This window comes from Eurosta solidaginis, chromosome 3 (genome assembly GCF_040869045.1).
Source record: "Eurosta solidaginis isolate ZX-2024a chromosome 3, ASM4086904v1, whole genome shotgun sequence".
In the NCBI taxonomy this organism is placed as follows: domain Eukaryota; kingdom Metazoa; phylum Arthropoda; class Insecta; order Diptera; family Tephritidae; genus Eurosta; species Eurosta solidaginis.
In genome coordinates, this window is record NC_090321.1 from 200,072,732 (window position 1) to 200,094,443 (window position 21,712).

The window sequence follows — 21,712 nt, forward strand, 5'->3', positions numbered from 1 at the left end:
GTATAAAACCCTCTAAGTACCACTTAGAAGTTTCTTTAACTACCCTGCAAAAACGCTCTCGTCATTCCACGTCATTTGACTAGCTATTATACAGTCATAGGTTATATTCCTAGTCATATTTGCATAGGTGTGGGTAAGTTTTATGACCAAAATTTTTTTGTAGGGTAATTATTTTGAAGTTCATACATGGCTGGTACTTACATGGCCGCCAGAGTACGTACCGTGGGCCTCTGCCGGCGTGGTTACTGGTGATGTTGATTTTGCTGGTGAAATTGACGCTGTTGTTGGTTGTGGTGCGCGGTCTTGGGCGCGCTGTGTTGGTACTGTTGGTGGTTGTTGCGCTCTGGTCCGAGGTGATCGAGTGAACCTGGTGGCAATAAAACTTCGTGTTGACTTTTACGACCTGTATGACTTGGTGCTAATTGGGCGTTCGTTGTATTACGCTGCAGCGTACTGCTGGCCCTGGAGGCGGAGATGGTGCCGGACGCTGTTCCAAAGGTGGTAGTGTACTTCGTAGACGTAGAGAAAGGGGTTTATCTTCGGATACCAAGGGTTCTCATCACAATTAGTTTAGTGCCGTCTGAATCCGAATCGGAATCACTAGTACTTTCCTCACTAGGTGTGACTGTGAAACGCCGACCTACTTCAACTGGATATTCTATACGTTGAGTTTGTGCCAACACAACACAACCGTTGTAATGTTTATTACCACCCAAAATAGACGAGTAGAAAAGAGGTTTGTCGGAATGGACTTTGCGCTATCGACTCTTCCTAGTTTCTGGGCATTTACCTGTTTGTTCTTTTAGTAGTTGGGTTAAGGAATCGGCCTGCAATTCCTCGTTGCAGTCTTTTGGTTCATCAACAATACTCACTTGAATACGTGCACAGCCGGCGAGGGTGTTTTGCGATTAGTTGAGTATAGTTGGGGATGCGCAGTTGATGTGAGCAATAAAGTTACTGAAGCAGTATCGGTGCTTGACGCCTTTGCTGTAGACGTTGTGCCAATAGATGTTACACGATCCTTTTGTATAATCGCAGGGCCGCCAAAAATTAGGCTGAAGCAAATCCAAATCTTTCCACCAAATTCCGAGAATTAACGGAAGAAACACATGTTCTGTTATTCTAAGCTTCCATAAATTTTGTGACTTTCAAACGACCTTCTCGTTTGTATAACGGCTTCTTCGAGAGTTTTTTTTTCCTTTCGTTTCTTCTCTCAATGTCTAAATTGGTTTATCGTTCGCCGGAAACTCATGGCTTTTTTTTTGATAGTGATCGCCGGTCTTTCTTGTTTTTCGATACTTTTGTATCGGAACTTTCGCCCCATCACCAGTCACTAGGTGTGTTCGCACGAAAACGCTCCCAAGTGGACCGTACCCGTAGACCATAACAGCAGACCGTAACATGTTCATGTCGAAAATTGGTCGGATATGGTCGAAAGTGGTATCAATGGATGCGAATCACTGCCAGTTATAAGAAACTTATTGCGAAATTTAACTCCTTCTAACTGTTCATCGAGGTCAGCTTAACACGGACTTTGCATTACCCAATTCACCAAGTTATTAAAACAAAACACTAAAAGAAAAGTTATATAATAAATTTATATGCTCACTTTCGATATTTTCTTCAAAAAATTAATAATGAACAATGAATAGAAATAAAATGACCCAAGGCAAAACATTACCCAAAAAAGGTACCGATTTTTTTTTTTAAGTTTATATTGCGATTGGCTGAAAGAATAAGCGAAATCAATGATGCAAAATCCTTTAGTAGGTTCTAGGGGCATAAACACTCCCTTGATAAGATTCTTACCTCATACTTAAGTTGAGGATATATGTACGTTTGAGAGAGGTTTGAAAAATCACTTGGGCTTACATTCAAACATCTGCTGTTTATTTGCGAAACTATACGATAGCGTCTGAAATGTAAATTTTGATTTTAACACTTCATCCTTCAACACCCTAGTTTCCCGGTTTGACATTTCCTAAAGTTGGCGGCCCTATCCAAAACTAGTCCCTTGGAGTGAATCACACTGATTATAGCCTATCAACCAAGTTTAAATATCACCTACACGTTACGGCTCCTTTTACAAATGTGAATACGTAAGCACATATATGTATTTAGCAGGTGAGGCTTTGTCCTTCGCAAGAACACTCAAAGTGGTGGGGCAAAATCTTTTCCAAGACAGCCGAACTAATGACCGCGTGTACTACTACCCTAATAATGTAGTGGACAGTCGAACCCTTCTGAAAACTAGGCCGGAAAACAGCAGTTAACATCTTTCAACTTAAAATCGGTCGCCTTTCATCCTAAAATGTCGTTTTGATTTGACGAAGACTATTGAAATCAATGTTGTGAACACAAACGTCTGAAAACTTTGGTCTACATTTTAAAAATTTTATCCAGGGTCCTTGAAAATTTTTAATTACATATGTAGCTGCGTCGAGGATTATACGATTTTTACCCATGAGTTACGCAATGCCGTCCACTTAGACAGCATATGATTTCGAGGGCGGTATCCTTGACCGAATAGTCACTCTCTAACGTTTCAAGGTGTTTCTCTGGTGTAGCTCGGCAGCATAGCGCGACAAAAACATCCGTTAGAAAGTCTTCAGAGCTACGCCAAGAGCTTCCAGGGAAGTGACGTCGACGAAGTATGAGTTCGAAGAGGCAGTACTATAACATCTGTGCTGGCATGTGATGTGAGGGTCAGAAGGCGTGGTAGCGACTGGGGTCGGTATTGGTGATAATTCGCACATCGGGAATTGTAGCTCTTAAAAACAGCCGAAAAAATTGGAGGCGTCCTGTGCCACGAGAGTCATGAGTTTTAATAGACCATTAATAGCAACCGTAATTCGACTTTGTGCGTGACCGGTAAGGAGCCACAAATGATTTAAAGAAATTGTTTTCGCGACGATTATTAGGAGTTAACCCCAGGTGAAACTACGCTTTGCACGAGATATACAGACAAGTGTGACCATTTTATGTATATCGTATTTCTTTTCAGCAGACGCAGCAGTACCAATTCCAAAGACAGTGAACGAGGGACAATCCCTCCGCAAGGAGCTACTGGCCGAAACGTTCATTTCCTGAAATACATACAAACAAAACCTTTCCTAAATATTATTTTTTTTTAAATAGAAAAATCAAGCTTTTTAAAGTAAGAACACCGGCGTACGCCGGTGCGCCGCCCTCGCCGCCGCCGGTATATAAAAGAGCCAGAGCTGTGAAAAGATTGAATCAATTGAGTGTGCATTTTCTCACCATTCTTTTAAAAATTGTGATATGTGAGTGTATTATTGAATGGTAAAATATAATTCAATATAGAGTGTGAATGTACGAACCACGGTACAATTTTTATTGAATGTAAACTTGAAATAAATGCACACTTTTTTTTCATTCAGTACTATGTAAATACTTTTTCGCCAAGGTTATTTTTATACTCAGTTGAGCAGAGCTCACAGAGTATATTAACTTTGATCGGATAACGGTTGGTTTTACAGGTATAAAGGAATCGAGATAGATATAGACTTCCATATATCAAAATTATCAGGATCCAAAAAAAATTTGATTGAGCCATGTCCGTCCGTCCGTCCGTTAACACGATAACTTGAGTAAATTTTGAGGTATCTTGATGAAATTTGGTATGTAGGTTCCTGACCACTCATCTCAGATCACTATTTAAAATGAACAATATCGGACTATAACCACGCCCACTTTTTCGATATCGAAAATTTCGAAAAACCGAAAAAGTGCGATAATTCATTACCAAAGACGGATAAAGCGATGAAACTTGGTAGGTGAGCTGAACTTATGGCGCAGAATAAAAAATTAGTAAAATTTTGGACAATGGGCGTGGCACCGCCCACTTTTAAAAGAAGTTAATTTAAAATTTTGCAAGCTGTAATTTGGCAGTCGTTGAAGATATCATAATGAAATTTGGCAGGAACATTACTCCTATTACTATATGTATGCTTAATAAAAATTTGCAAAATCGGAGAACGCCCACTTTAAAAAAAAAAATTTTTTTTAAGTCAAATTTTAACAAAAAATTTAATATCTTTACAGTATATAAGTAAATTATGTCAACATTCAACTCCAGTAATGATATGGTGCAACAAAATACAAAAATAAAAGAAAATTTCAAAATGGGCGAGGCTCCGCCCTTTTTCATTTAATTTGTCTAGGATACTTTTAATGCCATAAGTCGAACAAAAATTTACCAATCCTTGTGAAATTTGGTAGGGGCTTAGATTCTGGGACGATAACTTATTTCTGTGCAAAAGGGCGAAATCGGTTGAAGCCACGCCCAGTTTTTATACACAGTCGACCGTCTGTCCTTCCGCTCGGCCGTTAACACGATAACTTGAGCAAAAATCGATATATCTTTACTAAACTCAGTTCATGTATGTACTTATCTGAACTCACTTTGTATTGGTGTAAAAATTGGCCGAAATCCGACTATGACCACGCCCACTTTTTCGATATCAAACATGGTATTTGGATTGGTTTATTGACGCAAAATATAACTTTAGAAAAAAACTTTGTAAAATGGGTGTGACACCTACCATATTAAGTAGAATGAAATGAAAAAGTTCTGCAGGGCGAAATAAAAAACCCTTGAAATCTTGGCAGGAATACTATTCTTGGTATTATATATATAAATACATTAGCGGTATCCAAAAGGTGATGTTCTGGGTCACCCTGGTCCACATTTTGGTCGATATCTGGAAAACGCCTTCACATATATAACTATCACCACTCCCTTTTAAAAGCCTCATTAATACCTTTAATTTGATATCGATATCGTACAAACACATTCTAGAGTCACCCCTGGTCCACCTTTATGGCGATATCTTAAAAAGGCGTCCACTTATAGAACTAAGCCCCACGCCATTTTGAAATACTCATTAACACCTTTCGTTTGATACCTATATTGTACAAACGCATTCCAGAGTCACCCCTGGTCCACCTTTATGGCGATATCTCGAAAAGGCGTCCACCTATAGAACTAAGGCCCACTCCCTTTTAAAATGCTCATTAACCTCTGTCATTTTATACCCATATCGTACAAACAAATTCTAGAGTCACCCCTGGTCCACCTTTATGCCGATATCTCGAAAAGGCGACCACCTATACAACTACCACCACTCCGTTTTAAAACCCTCATTAATACCTTTAATTTGATACCCATATCGTGCAAACACATTCTAGAGTCACCAATGGTCCACCCTTATGACGATATCCCGAAACGGCGTCCACCTATGGAACTAAGGATCACTCCCTTTTAAAATACTCATTAACACCTTTCATTTGATACCCATATCGTACAAACAAATTCTAGAGTCACCCCTGGTCCACCTTTATGCCGATATCTCGAAAAGGCTATACAACTTCCACCACTCCATTTTAAAACCCTCATTAATACCTTTAATTTGACACCCATATCGTACAAACACATTCTAGAGTCACCCCTGGTCCACCTTTATGGCGATATCTCGAAAAGACGTCCACCTATAAAACTACGGCCCACTCCCTATTAAAATACTCATTAACACCTTTCATTTGATTCCCATATCGTACAAACACATTCTAGAGTCACCCCTGGTCCATCTTTATGGCGATATCTCGAAAAGGCGTCCACCTATAGAACTTAACCCCACGCCCTTTTAAAATACTCATTAACACCTTTCGTTTGATACCCCTATTGTACAAACACATTCTAGAGTCACCCCTGGTCCACCTTTATGACGATATCTCGAAAAGGCGTCCACCTATAGAACTAAGCCCCACGCCCTTTTAAAATACTCATTAACACCTTTCGTTTGATACCCATATTGTACAAACGCATTCTAGAGTCACCCCTGGTCCACCTTTATGCCGATATCTCGAATAGGCGACCACCTATAGAACTACCACCACTCCCTTTTAAAACACTCATTAATACCTTTAATTTGATACCAATATCGTACAAACGCATTCTAGAGTCACCCCTGGTCCACTTTTATGGCGATATCTCGAAAAGGCGTCCACCTATAGAACTAAGCCCCACTCCCTTTTAAAATGCTCATTAACACCTTTCGTTTGATACCCATATTGTACAAACACATTCTAGAGTCACCCCTGGTCCACCTTTATGCCGATATCTCGAAAAGGCGACCACCTATACAACTACCACCACTCCCTTTTAAAACCCTCATTAATACCTTTAATTTGATACCCATATCGTACAAACGCATTCTAGAGTCACCCATGGTCCACCTTTATGCCGATATCTCGAAAAGGCGGCCACCTATACAACTACCACCACTCCCTTTTAAAACCCTCATTAATACCTTTAATTTCATACCCATATCGTACAAACACATTCTAGAGTCACCCCTGGTCCACCTTTATGGCGATATCTCGAAAAGGCGTCCACCTATAGAATTAAACCCACGCCCTTTTGAAATACTCATTAACACCTTTCGTTTGATACCCATATTGTACAAGCGCATTCTAGAGTCACCCCTGGTCCACCTTTATGGCGATATCTCGAAAAGGCGTCCACCTATAGAACTAAGGCCCACTCGCTTTTAAAATGTTCATTAACCCCTTTCATTTGATACCCATATCGTACAAACAAATTCTAGGGTCACCCCTGGTCCACCTTTATGGCGATATCTCGAAACGGCGTCCACCTGCAGAACTATGGCCCACTCCCTCATAAAATACTCTTTAGTACCTTTCATTTGATACCCATATCGTACAAACAAATTCTAGGGTCACCTCTGGGGATTCAAGGGGTTGTGTAGCGCAATATATAGCTTCTCCAACCCAATTGTCAACCTCACCTTCGAGCGGCGAATCCCGTTTCACTAACAGACGAGGCTCTGGCGACCCCAAGCTCCTCATGGAACTTGGGGGTGGGGAGGGAGGGATGGCCTGAAGGTTTAATGTGGCCATATAAATCGTTCCCGAGATGGTCGGGCCAGCACCTTAATGGTGCTGTGTTACCGGAGCGTATCGGATCTGTATCCGACAAAGGACCATCACATCGATAACACTCCCCAAAGCCTTCGGGGAGTAACTAATCGCTACAACAACAACAACAACAACAGGGTCACCTCTGGTCCACATTTATGGCGATATCTCGAAACGGCGTCCACCTGTAGAACTATGGCCCACTCCCTCATAAAATACTCTTTAATACCTTTCATTTGATACACATGTCATAAAAACACATTCCAGGGTTACCCTCGGTTCATTTTCCTACATGGTTATTTTCCCTTATGTTGTCACCATAGCTCTCAACTGAGTATGTAATGTTCGGTTACACCCGAACTTAACCTTCCTTACTTGTTTTGTATACTTTCATTGCCCCCAGATATGTTAAATCAATTTAGAAGTTGGCTGCAAAAAAGGCGTAAAACTGGTCAATAGAAATAATATCCCCTTCTAATTATTCAAGTAGTTTATTATAAAACTAGAAAGTCTTAAATCATCTTCATGGTGTCCAAACATAAGACATACAAGAAGTAGTACTTCATACAAGATTTTGTATACATCATAATTGGCTTGATTTTTCTTTCATTAGTAAGATCAAAAAATTTGAAGCTCTTGTGGGTTCACTGGTTTCCTTTTTAGTTATATCTCGCGGATAACTTGCTTATATAAAAATTGGTAGAAGCTCTTCAGAGGTTATTAATTTCCCTCCCACAAAGAGATTGACTGGCTCCATTGGACTACAGTTTTTTTAAAGCTGATGTTTTGACAGTGTTTGACGGGATATAAATATAGGACCCGAGTGATTGAGAAGGATCATTAGTCTATATGCCTATTTTCACGGCATTGGTAAAATATTGAAATTGCTTTGAATGGTTGAATTATATCTTACTTGAGCATATTTGTATTCAAAGTCAATTTTCTTTGCTATCAAAAAAGCTACAACTACCTATATATAGACCCTAGGTTAATTGATTGTAATTACAAACTATTGTGTTTAGAAGAATATTTTTATTATAAAGTGGAGAAAAAATAGTATATTGCTATTACAATTTGCAAACCCACAAACCAGTATAAATACAGTATGTATTTGACCATATACCACTAAGAAGAATATATGAAGGAACTTAAGAGCTTTTTTATTGAATTGCCTTTTCTTCAATTGTTTAATCACCAATTGAGGGCGCTCAAACGTATGTTAGTACTTTTTCATGCAAGTACCTTTTATATGGCGCATTGGCAACACTTATATGAAACAATGACAATCAGAACAGATATGTTGAAATCACGGTTGCCACTTTGGATCCATTTGGACCAATTTTGGTCCGCTGGTCCATTGTTTTCAATTCTGGTCCTTTTTGGGCGAGCCGTTACGATTTTGGTACTTTGATTTAAATTTTTAAATTTTTTTACTTTCATAACAATACGCAACACTGATAAAAAATTTGCATTGCACGATCAGTAAAATACGGCAGAACAAAGGCAAGTCAGGTAGCAGAAAGCTTAGGTAAGGAGGCGTTGAACAGAATAGTGTCGGATCTTAGGCCAAACAAATTTTCGTTGATTGTTGATGAGACAACGGATTTATCAGCAAAAAATGTCTTGTTTTGGTGGTTAGATATTTCCATCGGTTATCAAATGCCACTCGTGATAGATTTTTATCTCTTCTTAAGCTTAATAAAAGTGATGCCGATTCGATATATCAGACAATAAAGAATTTTTGTCAAATGACACCATGCCAATAAGTAATTTGATAGGGCTCGCCACTGATGGAGCCAATACGATGGCCGGGGAATTGAATGGACTTAAACCTAATTAAAGAGTGATACTAATTTGTTTTATATTAAGTGCACCTGTCACTACATTTATGTTCAAGCTATGAGTCAAGCAACAACCGGCAGAAATCGAGAGTTTGTGAAGGAATATATACAAATTTTTTCACACAGCCCAAAGCAAATTAGTGAGTTTAAAGAATTACAAGAATTTTGTATTAAGCCACACAAAATACTTGGTATTTCTTTTACTCGTTGGCTCGCTCTGGAGAATGTGATAGTTCGGATAAATGAACAATGGGAGGCACTGCGTCTTTATTTTTTATCTTCGTGTCTCGAAGTAAGTGGCGTTAGTGCAATATAATTAGCAAAGTTAATGTCAGATCCCGAAATAAAAGCGTATATTTTGTTTCTCGCCTATATTCTTAAAATTATAAATACCTTAAATAAAGAGTTCAAATCAGAAAAGATTCATCTGCCATTCGTATACCATCAAATTGAAGCACACTTCAAGCTTATCTTGAACAACTTCATGAACAATGAGTACATAAAAAATATTGCATGCTTAAAAATTTCGATTTAAATGATAAAACTTACTACCTTCAATTAAAAAATATTTTTGTTGGAAGTAAAGCTGAAGTATTTCTTGAAAGCGATAACTTTACAGATGTATAACGACTTGGTGGTAAAAAAAATATTTTAGATTTTTATATTGAACTCTTAAAGCAAATGCAAAAACGTTTTGATTTTTCTAGATGTGTGTACAAATTTTATGTACAATTACTCCCGACAAGCTATTAGCATAAACCGAAACTTCTATAATACCGTTAATAAATAACTTTTCGTACTTGATAAAGTGCGATCAAGATACCATTGTTACACAATGGAAGCTTTTAAGACTGGTTAATTGTGATTTTATGCCTGATTTAGAAGTTTTAGCTTTTTGAGAAAAAGTAAGCTTTTGTAGAAATGGTATGAAGGAAAAGTGTTTTGAAGAATTGATTGGTTTTGAATATGATTTACTAAGTCTGCCACCTAGTTCGGCGGCCGCAGAGCGAAAATTTTTTGAATTGTCTCTTATTAAAACCAAATTACGCAGTAAATTAGATTTGGTCTGTGAAAGACATAGGCTGGTCCTATAAAAGTTATACAATGAACGATATAAAACTGTTTTTATTATACGTTTTTTTCGATGTAGCCCAGAATATATTATAAACATATGTAATATGTGTATAAGACTGAAAAATATGCCGATATGTGATAAAATGTATTTAATTATCATCATCAATAATTATCATAAATTTTTATTGAAGCACTTTTTGTTTGTTTGTAACGTTGTTGTTGTTGTTGTTGTTGTTGTAGCGATAAGGTTGCTCCCCGAAGGCTTTGGGGAGTGTTATCGATGTGATGGTCCTTTGCCGGATACCAATCCGGTACGCTCCGGTACCATAGCACCATTAAGTTGCTAGCCCGACCATCTCGGGAACGATTTATGTGGCCACATTAAACCTTCAGGCCATTCCCTCCCTCCCTACCCCCAAGTTCCATGAGGAGCTTGGGGTCGCCAGAGCCTCGTCTGTTAGTGAAACAGGATTCGCCGCGGATAGGTGAGGCTGACAATGGGGTTTGGAGAAGCTATATATTGCACTGGCAACCTAAAAGGTTGCGCTACACAGCCCTTTGAATCCGGTATTTTAGTCGCCTCTTACGACAGGCATACCTACCGCGGGTATATTCTGATCCCCTAACCCGCTGGGGTTTGTAACGTCGTGTTGTTTTGTACTTTCTAAGTTGTTGATTAATACATTGTTTGTGTATCAATAAATGAAGGCAAATTTTGGTCCTTTTTTTGAAATTTGGTCCTTTTTTTCGACGAATGTTGGTCCCAAATGAAAACAGGCTGTGGCAACCGTGGTTGAAATATTTGTCATTTGCTTTTTTTATTATTAAAATTTTAGGAAATTTTCAATAAGAATACTTTTCCAGTTAACTTCTTCGTACTCTATTATTATTTAAATATGGAAAAAACTGGTCCACACGGACAATAATAAAATTTTTGTGTTGATATCTTGAAGTGGGTTTAGCTTAAAAAGTGTAACTTGAATTAATATCAAAGACAAAACTTGAATTAATATTGTTACGAATATTCGCAAAACTAAGGGGTGCTGCCAACTCTAAGCCGATGCTAAACAGTGATATCATGCACATCCATAGATCAATCATTATGTATCTACTACATAAACGAATCAATAATTGCGTCTACACATATGTACGTATAAGAGAAACAATGCACAAACACATTCATATATCTTATCTGAGTTGTCACAAGAGAGTGCAATAATTTGTGCAAGTATTACTCAAATGAGAAATTATACATCTGTAGCTGTAGCTGAGAAATTTATAACTAAGTAAAATTCTGGAAGCGCCTAGAAGATGCCACGAAGAAATCACAGAGTATAAAATCATCAGCGGTAGAGGCGCTATGGGCAAGTTTCGATTCAGACGCTATCTAGCGAGCAATAGCAGTATTATTTTGATAGTAGAGTTTCATTTGAGCTATCAATCAGTTTGGTTATTAAGCAAGCTATTCGTTGCAAAGTTTGAGTGTTATTGTGAAGTACTTTAATAAAGGCCATTTTGCATTATTAAATATTGGAGTTATTTATTCAACAGTTTAGTGATTCGAACTCAGCAGAAGATTGCAAATAAGGAGAATTGCAAGTAAATTCATTACAATATCAAAGAAAACAAAATGTTGCATACATATTATAATTGCATAAGTTGATAATATGCAATAGCTTTACCGCGGCAGTCCCCGAGTGCCACACGTCCTTTTTTATTTAACAATGAATTCACACACTTAAAACAGAAAAACTGAAACTCAAAATATCTTTTTATACATTTTTTTATTACAATTTTTCAACAGATGCTATATTTCCCAATGAATACTGTTGTTTGTTGATATATATGCTTTTTTGCAATCTTATTGCTTTCTCCAAATTTATATATATATATCTGTTACTTTATGACAGTTTTACCGAAAATTATGTATTAGCAAAATTGTTTTGCTACATACAATATGTCTTCACCAGAATAAATATAATTTAAATTTTTTAGAATAGTTCTTCAATAATAAAAAAAAAATCAAGTTCGTTTCTTGAGTCTAAAGTATTTACTCATAATTTTTTACAACTTTTTATTATGTTCAATTTTTCTAACAGTTTTCTTTGATTATCATTTATTTGTTCACAAAATACTTTTTATTTACCTTGAAATTGCTTTCACAGAATTTTATGACACTGAATCTTTTTATTTATTTATCCAGAAAATTCTTTTATTTGTTTTCACTTGAATGAGTTTAGCACAACATGTATATACATATGTATGTATGTATTTTTTTGATTTCATTCACTTAATTGCATATTTCTTATGCAATTGTTCTTAAACAAACTTCTAAATTTTACTCTTTAATCAATTATAAAGGTTTTTTATTTTCGTTAGTAAGTTTTAAATTATAATCCTTTTCGGATATATATTCACTTTTTCAAGATCTATTTTCAAATTTTTATCCTCTCCTCAGGATTTTTATTTTTTAAATTTTTTATGTATTATCCTTTTATAAGGATTAGTCCACGTATCACGTATTAATATACGGTATCCTATTATAAGGATATTTTTCAGCAAATGTATCCTGGGGGCCTACTCTGTATTGCGATGCGAAAGGCATTGCGATTCGAAACAAAATTGCGATGCGAAAGGTAATTGGAACTGCGTAGCGCTATCGCATCGCTAACAATGCCGCTTTTTTATTATTCGCTTATTTTTTGTTTGAGTATGCATCACTGACCCAGTGTTGCCAGAACTTTTTCAGAAAAGAAGCTAATACTGTTTTCACACAGAAACTTAATGATCTCATTTCATCTTCTAATGAAATCGTAAATTTTTTGCTTTCACACAGAAGTAACTGCTCGATTAGTATGAAGGATGAAATGTCAAGCGAATAAAATGACAATGCTATATGACAGACAATCATGGCGGAACGATACAAGGTGGCAGCATGGTGACATACCTACAAACAAAAAAAATTCCATGTACTTGTAAATTCGATGGAAAAATGTCAAAATCGTACTGCGCCGGTAGTTGATGTATCAAATCAAATAAAAAAGGTTATAATCAGCTGTTCGATGCGACCACCTTGTATCGTTCCGCCATGCAGACAGTGACATTTACTTTGACAAATGACATTTTTAAGCACTGAACACACCAAAAACTAAGAAGCGGAACGCGGCCAACAGATTTGCATTGTGCTTTTGACTTCATTAGGCATTCGATTAGCTACTAATGAAATAATTATAGATTCGAATTTTGTAGGGAAGATTGAGCTCAATAAGCGTCTTAATGTAGAAAACTGCCTTTATTATTCAATAATCCGTCTGTGTGAAAATATTATAAATGGGCAAAAAAAGCTAAAAAATTTTTTTTGCTAAAAAGCTAAAAATTTAAAGCAACTTTTCAAGGATTTTATTCATTTTTCATAAGAATTTTAGCATTTTAAACAATTTATAAATCTAGTAAAAAATGTAAATTAATTTTTATTCCAAATATAATTTGCAGATGCAATCTGTGTTTTATATAAATATTTTAAAGTCAATTATTGGCCACTCCTCTACTACTGCTACAACTATTTCACTGCTTGCAACAGGATATACATATAACGGGTAGTAGGTGTGAGATAAAAATATACATAATGTCTTAAAATATTTCGATATCACAGCATTCTTCATCATCTGATGAATTGCAATAAATATTTGTTTTGTTCATTAGTTCAATGAGATCGTTTGTAAATCATGGCAGCCTTTATTTTCTTTCCTTAGTCTGTATCTTACATATAAAATTGAATTTAACATTTATAAATGTAACCTGTAACGTTGCTTTGTTTTAATATTGTTCATGGTGCTGCAAATTCGCTCCACTTCTGCATTACTAACTGAGAGAGTTTTTCGTATTTTAAAAGGTCGATTTCTCTGCCTTTTGGCTTCAACACAGTTGCATTATGCTCCTACAAAAGTGGTGCAAATGCTTATTGTTTGTTGTGCTCTGCACAATATTTGTATAATGTTCAATGTTGAAAATCCTCCCAGTTCAGAAATTAAACCGGAAGAAGTGACCGTTAAGTCTATTCTTAAATTCTCACGGTCCATTCTTTGATTATGGACAAATTGTTCTTTGGCCAAATTTAGCTTTTTTCTATTTTGAATGTAAGTCTCATGGTTTTGGAAATGTTCTTCAAATTGTTATTCATCTCGCTTAGAACTTTTATTGAGTTGCTTTGGTTGGGTTGCATTTAGTTGGGAAGTTACTCTCTTTCATAAATTTATGGGCGTTGTCTTTGCGTTGGGCGTTTTAAGTAACCCTTTGGCCAAATCTGGGTGTGTTGCCATGAAGTCCACTAGGATTTCAAATTGTTGCTTTTGTGTTTGTTTAATCTTTGGAGTTGCCCTATATATTTTTAAAAGAATATACAATGAATATAAAGATATCAATTTATAAAATCATCAATTAATACTTACATATTTGAACAATGCGAATGCCTATTACCCTACAAGAAACGCTGATATTTTTACTAATCGTTCACACTTGTAATTGACAATGCTGATCCTGCGATGACGTAAACATTGATACTCAAATTTATGTATGTTCCTTTGTTCGCTCACGCATGTCCGCATGTTCCCAACGACAGCCTATAATCATGAAAAAGGACTCAAACTGGGAAAGCTTCGGACACCTGGTACAGAACAAAAGAACATACAGCAGATACCATTACGCATGTGAGGCAGATACATAATTCTCAACGGAATTTTATGCATGCGAGAACAGTTTATCCGATTTAGTCATGTTGTCACTACTGACTGTCATATGACAATCAAAGGATTATCACGGTTGTTTTGTTATTTTTTAAATTCCGCCATTTTCAACCGACGAAAACCATATAAAAAATAAGTTTAAAAAATGAAAAAGAGAGCATTTCAAAGATCCATGCTAAAAGAAAAAAAAATCGAAAATAATATTCAAAAATACCAAAAGCTGTCGGAATGTATGAGGCACACTCAAAAAATTGATACGCGAAAAATAATAGTGGTTAGTGGTGATTCATTTTTAAATGTGATTCCGCATGAGGAAAGCGCTCTTCTGTTGTTTTGTTTTTTCTGAATTTAAATTGAACATTCTGAACTCGAATTCTTATAAAACTATTTGTTAAAAAAACAAAAAAAAACACGTAGGCTTTTATCACGTACAAAATTAAAAACGTAATGAAATAAGTAAATAAAAAGCAAAAAGCATGGTTTCATTTTTGGTGGAATATAACAATGGTCATTTATGATAGTATAACAGTCAAACCGGATATCTACAGTAAACTATCATATCAAGAAAAGGAATGATAGTGAGCAGTACGGCTATATACTTCATCAGTAGGCCATGTTGGTGTATAAGAAGGAGACAAAAACTCACACGTACACAGTTGTTTACATCACATTTGCGCAAGTCCCCTTAAGTTCGTGATAGAAAGTTTGTATGAGGCGCTGATCGTTAGGTTGACATTGCTGACAATCAGATGATAGTCATATGATAGTCAGTATTCTTGTAGGGTAGTTGTAGCAAGAAAAATGCGAAAATCAATGCTGATTGACATTCGCTTTCGCTATACAGAGTGCTGGCAATGCGAAATGGGAGAAAAATTGCGAATGGGCAAAATGTGAATGCTAATGTTAAAATATGCATGCGAATGTCCAGATACAGAGTACCGATTTTGCGATTTCGCGTATTTTTTCTTTCGCATCGCAATACAGAGTAGGCCCCCTGTTATAAGAATATTATTTTTTGTTGTTGTTGGGCGCCAATGAAAAATATTACAATTTTTCTATTTAAATATTATTTACAATTTTTGTTGTTATATCGGCCTACTGATTTTAAGATCGCGGGTTCGAATCGAGCACAAGTCCAATTTTCACAGCCATCCTGCAACAGATGTCGCAGTGTTGTGAATATCAATTGGCACGAAACAGAATAGAAGTAGGATTAATGAAGACAAACAAAAAACCGCTGTGATGGCTGAATGGTTATAACAGCGGCGCCTAAACGTTGCCGATGAAGGAATTTAGCAGTTCCCGAAATGGATCTATACAACGAGCTTTGGCAGTTGTCTAAATTTTTTCTTTCTTCTATTCTAATTTAAAAATTTTTTCAATTAAGAAAAAATGTATCATAACAATAATAATGATAAAAAATTATTGTTAGGCCTTGAGCTCGATTCGAACCCGCGATCTTAAAATCAGTAGGCCGATATAACAACAAAAATTGTTAATACATCCCAGAGCACGGGGAAAAAGTGTCAATAAAATATGACACTATGGCGGCATTGCCAACAAACAAGTCCAATTTTCACAGCCATCCTGCAACAGATGTCGCAGTGTTGTGAATATCAATTGGCACGAAACAGAATAGAAGTAGGATTAATGAAGACAAACAAAAAACCGCTGTGATGGCTGAATGGTTATAACAGCGGCGCCTAAACGTTGCCGATGAAGGAATTTAGCAGTTCCCGAAATGGATCTATACAACGAGCTTTGGCAGTTGTCTAAATTTTTTCTTTCTTCTATTCTAATTTAAAAATTTTTTCAATTAAGAAAAAATGTATCATAACAATAATAATGATAAAAAATTATTGTTAGGCCTTGAGCTCGATTCGAACCCGCGATCTTAAAATCAGTAGGCCGATATAACAACAAAAATTGTTAATACATCCCAGAGCACGGGGAAAAAGTGTCAATAAAATATGACACTATGGCGGCATTGCCAACAAACAAGTCCAATTTTCACAGCCATCCTGCAACAGATGTCGCAGTGTTGTGAATATCAATTGGCACGAAACAGAATAGAAGTAGGATTAATGAAGACAAACAAAAAACCGCTGTGATGGCTGAATGGTTATAACAGCGGCGCCTAAACGTTGCCGATGAAGGAATTTAGCAGTTCCCGAAATGGATCTATACAACGAGCTTTGGCAGTTGTCTAAATTTTTTCTTTCTTCTATTCTAATTTAAAAATTTTTTCAATTAAGAAAAAATGTATCATAACAATAATAATGATAAAAAATTATTGTTAGGCCTTGAGCTCGATTCGAACCCGCGATCTTAAAATATTATTTATTTAACAATGAATTCACAGACTGAAAACTGAAACTCAAAATACCTTTTTATACATTTTTCTATTACAATTGTTCAACAAATGCTATCTTTGGTTATTCCAAAAATTATTTAAGTATTTTTTTAGAATATATTACAAAGTATCCATTTAAAATAATTTATATTTATTAAACTAAACATTGCTTAACTTATATAACCCTGCCAGCAGTTTTCTGATAATTTAATCACATTTCGCCCAGATGAAACTAATTCGATTCGTTTTGTAGTGACTAAAGCGATATAAATTCATTCCACAAACAAGAAAATACTTAAATGTTTCCTACAAGCAGATATTAATTATATATTAACTGTAACGTTTTGAACTTCCCTTTATTTTAATAACTTTTGAGAACTCTTTCTTCAATTAAGGGCCTCATTCTCTAATACAAACGACCGATCGTTTTGCGCCACGGACGAATCGCTAGTGTATTTGCACTATGTGCAATTGCTTCCGCCTTTATGTTTGACATACCGTAAGAAACGTAAATGCTGAACAAAAATGATAGAGAATACCATTGCTAGACGAAATCGCTTGGAGACAATTCGTTCATCTGAGTTATCGTTCGCAATACAGAATGAATATTTTTGATTTCCTGAAGCTGTTGTTATGGTGCATGGCACAAATATTTTTTTTGTAAAATATTAAAGAGGTGCATAAATCTCATTCGTTTTTTTGGGGCACGACTTCATTCGCATTTTTGGACTACCTAACTTCCCAGTGGCGCTTCCTGTTAACTCAGTTTGTCATCTTTGCTAGCTTTGGCAAGACAAGGCGAAGGTTTCTCTCTTTTCCTCAATGGTGGCAACCTAACCACTTATGTCAAAGGATTTCCTCACATCATTATAAATCTTTGCAATTGCAACTTCGCAAAGTATCCTATGTAATTAGTTATATACCTATATATAAAAATAATAAAATATTTTCTTCCTCGACACTTTTCGTCTTATCGCTTTAGTTACTTCTATTCCTATCGAAATACTTTCTAAATGCTGCGTCGTTTTCTTTTAAATGTCGTTAGCCATTGGAGGAACAGTTCTTTCCGAAGGCTGATAAGAATTCGAAACAACGGCGATATATCCAACAAGCTTTTCTTCAAAAATGTCGTATCTAATAAGAAACTTGCGCGATAGAGAATGCTGGAGGGTATATATTTATTTTATTTTAATACATCAATATTTAAATTTTACAGACGCCAGTATATGGCAAAGCTTGACACTGATGGCGAAAGAATAATGACATTCCTTCAGCATATAAAAGACGTTTATCCGGGCTATCAAGATGGAATATTGAAAACGGGACTTTTTTTAAAAGAAATAGATTCAGACAGCGGCGATTCGACACATTCAAACAAAAAGAGAAGGCTTAATGATAAGACAGATATCGAAAATGTGATCCACTAGCAAATTTTGTCGCTTTGGTATAAAAAATAGTGAAATTTTAAGTATTAAGTACCTGCTATGCATAATTGCGCTGAAAGTGTATATAGCATAAAAATTATATTTGTATTTACATATATTTTCAAATTTTTGTATACTAACGCTGCGCTCATTGTGTACAAAACAACTGTAACATCTTAAGAAGCGTTCCATTGAGTTATCGATCTCTCGCTCACGATCAAATCTCATTGGAACGATCTGGACCAATTTAATGAGAGCTGGTAGCACTAATATAAAACATCTGTTTTGTTGAAAAGAAGAAGAAACGTACACAAAAATTTAAGATACTGATAGAATTATTAACATTTAAATAGTTTCGCACGTAAACAAAACAAACTATTCTCCTTACATTTTCTTCAAGTTGTTTAAGGGCCAATTAATGGTGACTTATAACCATAAAACTATAACCAGATTAAACAGATGATCGAACCTACCTTATGCAAATCAATGTAATCGATTAATGGTGCTATACCATAACGCTAACGCCATAACCATACCATAGCCAACCAATTGGTTTTTGGTTTCTCGACATATCCATAACTTAAAAATATTTGAGTTGGTGAATGTAATAACTTTTTGTAGATCTTATTCATTGTTTTGGATACGTTATGACCAAGAGACTTTTTTTTTGGAATATGTTTGTAATTTTTTTGCGTTTTCTTCATTTTTATGAAATTTTCACGATTTTTAGGTTAAGGCACCATTAATCGATCACATTGGAATTGGTTATGGATATGGGTATGGTTACGACTATGGCGTTAGGGTTACGGAAGTTTAATTGGCCCTTTACTCTTTCCTTGTGTTTGTTTTTAAATAGGTCGAAATCTTATGTATACACATATATACACATATATATTTCAGTGCTACTATGGCTCAACCCTGCAGGGTTTCAGGGGGGGGGGGTGGGGGCAATTTTTTTTGTATTGACTGTATTGAAGTATATAATACAAATCTACATAGTAGTTTCTTATCACACAACGGATTTTTACTAATTTTCAATTTGTCTTGCTTTTTTTACGTTATTATTATATATATTTAAAAAAAAAAGAGCCCCCCCCCCCCCCCCCTAGAACGTAGCCAACCATATAGTTGAGCCATGAGTGCTACCCGCTAATCACACACAGAAGATTGTGCATTCACGAGTTCAAAATTGCTTCGTTCTGCGCATCTACGTCACACTTGACTGCTTCAGCGAATGAAAGAAAGAGAGAAAAAACCAAGAGCTAAACGAAAATGACGTAAAAATTGCTCATAAAAAACAGCTGAACTAATGTTTGCATGCGTAATGCGCCACCTTCTCTTATTCCATCATGAGTGCTACCAACTCAAAAGTGGTTAGCTGTCAAAAAATCTATTACAGAAAACGAAACGAACAGAACTGCATCAGAAATTGAACCAGATCAGGGGGCCTACTCTGTATTGCGATGCGAAAGGCAGTGCGATGCGAAAATAAATTGCGATGCGAAAGGTAATTGGAACTCTGTAGCGCTAGACTTCTCAAGAGCTTTTGATATGGTTGATTTTAAAATACTACTTCGCAAGCTCGAAAATTACTATAATTTCAGCCCTTTTGCAATTAAGTTAATGCAAAATTATCTCACTGGCCGATTCCAGCGAGTTCAGTGCAGTGATAAACTCTCTGATTTAAAGTCCATAACGTCGGGCGTTCCACAAGGATCCATCCTGGGACCAGTATTGTTTACACTTTTTATCAACGACATAGTCGCCTGTTGCCGCCACGCATCTATACACCTTTACCTTGACGATACCCAACTCTACATGTCGCGCCCGATCGGGCTCTCCGAAGACTTATTTGTTAGGCTGAATAATGATTTAAAGCGCATAAGTAACTGGGCTCGCGCAATTAAGCTACATCTTAATGCGTCAAAATCTAAGGCGATTGCAATATCGAACGCAGCATACGATTTAAGCAGCCTTCCTGAAATTTTGCTAAATGGTGATAAAATAGGTTTCCAGGATGTGGTTACCAATCTAGGCTTCAGAATTAATTCTAGTCTTACTAGTGCTAACCATATCAGCTTTGTGGTGGGTAAAATCTATAACACCCTTCGCCATCTTTACAGAGCTGCCTACTTACTACCGCGAGACACTAAACTGAAGCTGGTAAAAACTCTTATAGTACCTCAAGTTTCTTACAGTGAACTTATATATGGTAACCTTGATTCGGTATCGCTTAACAATCGCTGGCCATAAATAATGCCGCCCGATTTGTTTTTTCTAAAAGAAAGTACGATCACATATCTTCGTGTGCCGTGCAAATACTCGGGAGTGACGTCTGCAATTTCTTAAAAATGAGAAATCTATGTTTCTTGCACAAACTTCAGCATTCTCAATATCCCCCTTACATATTTAATAAGCTAACCTTGAGTCAGTCCACTCGAACATTGAATCTGTTGATACTGGCTTTTAAATACTCCACATCCTCTAGAATGTTCTTTGTCAGTACAATCCGTCTATGGAACTCACTTCCTTCCAAGACAAAAGCAATTCGTAAGGCAGGATGTTTCAAACAAGCAGTATTATATTTCCTAAACTCTTAACTTACCCTAATTTACATATCCCAAACCTTCATTCTTCAAATATTGGTCTGGAATTGTTTCTATCACACTATTATTAATTAAATACGTATAAGCTTTTTATTATTTTTAATCAAAATTTTGTGCTCATTCTTTATTAAGTTTATTTATATGTATGTAACTTCAATTTTTTGATGTGATGTACTACCTAAAAGACAGTGTCTTACTTGTACAAATAAGTTTCAAATAAATAAATAAATAAAATAAAAAATGCTTTATAAAAAAGTGGTTTCGATTTAATTGTTATTTATTTATGTATTTTAAGTCCATTAGGATTACAAATTGTTGCTTTTGTGTTTGTTTTGTTTTTTGAGTTGTCCTATATATTTTTAAATGAATATAAAGATATCAATTTATAAAATCATCAATTAATACTTACATATTTGAACAATGCGAATGCCTATTACTTGTAGCAAGAAAAATGCGAAAATGAATGCTGTTTGACATTCGCTTTCGCTTTACAGAGTGCCGGCAATGCGAAAAGGGAGAAAAATTGCGAATGGGCAAAATGTGAATGCGAAAGTCAAAATATACATGCGAATGTCAAGATACAGAGTACCGATTTTGCGATTTCGCGTATTTTTTCTTTCGCATCGCAATACAGAGTAGGCCCCCAGGATCACAACGTTGTTGCATTTGCATGTTAAATTTCTATCAATATCTGGTTCACGCGTCATTGAAA

General features: G+C 35.9%; 1 protein-coding gene across 3 annotated transcripts in view; it reads left to right on the plus strand.

Moving 5' to 3' along the window:
- Nucleotides 1-21,255, plus strand: part of LOC137244907 (uncharacterized) — a 55,490-nt gene extending 34,235 nt beyond the window's left edge. For 2 of the 3 annotated variants that reach the window (XR_010951221.1, XM_067774646.1), the window contains one exon: nucleotides 18,187-21,255. Coding sequence is in view for 1 of the 3 variants with exons in the window: in XM_067774646.1 (XP_067630747.1) it covers nucleotides 18,187-18,397 (211 nt within the window). In the remaining 2 variants the exon portion in view is untranslated. The remainder of the gene's footprint in view (nucleotides 1-18,186) is intronic. The other variant, XR_010951220.1, reaches the window with a different exon arrangement.
- Nucleotides 21,256-21,712: the final 457 nt, after the last annotated feature.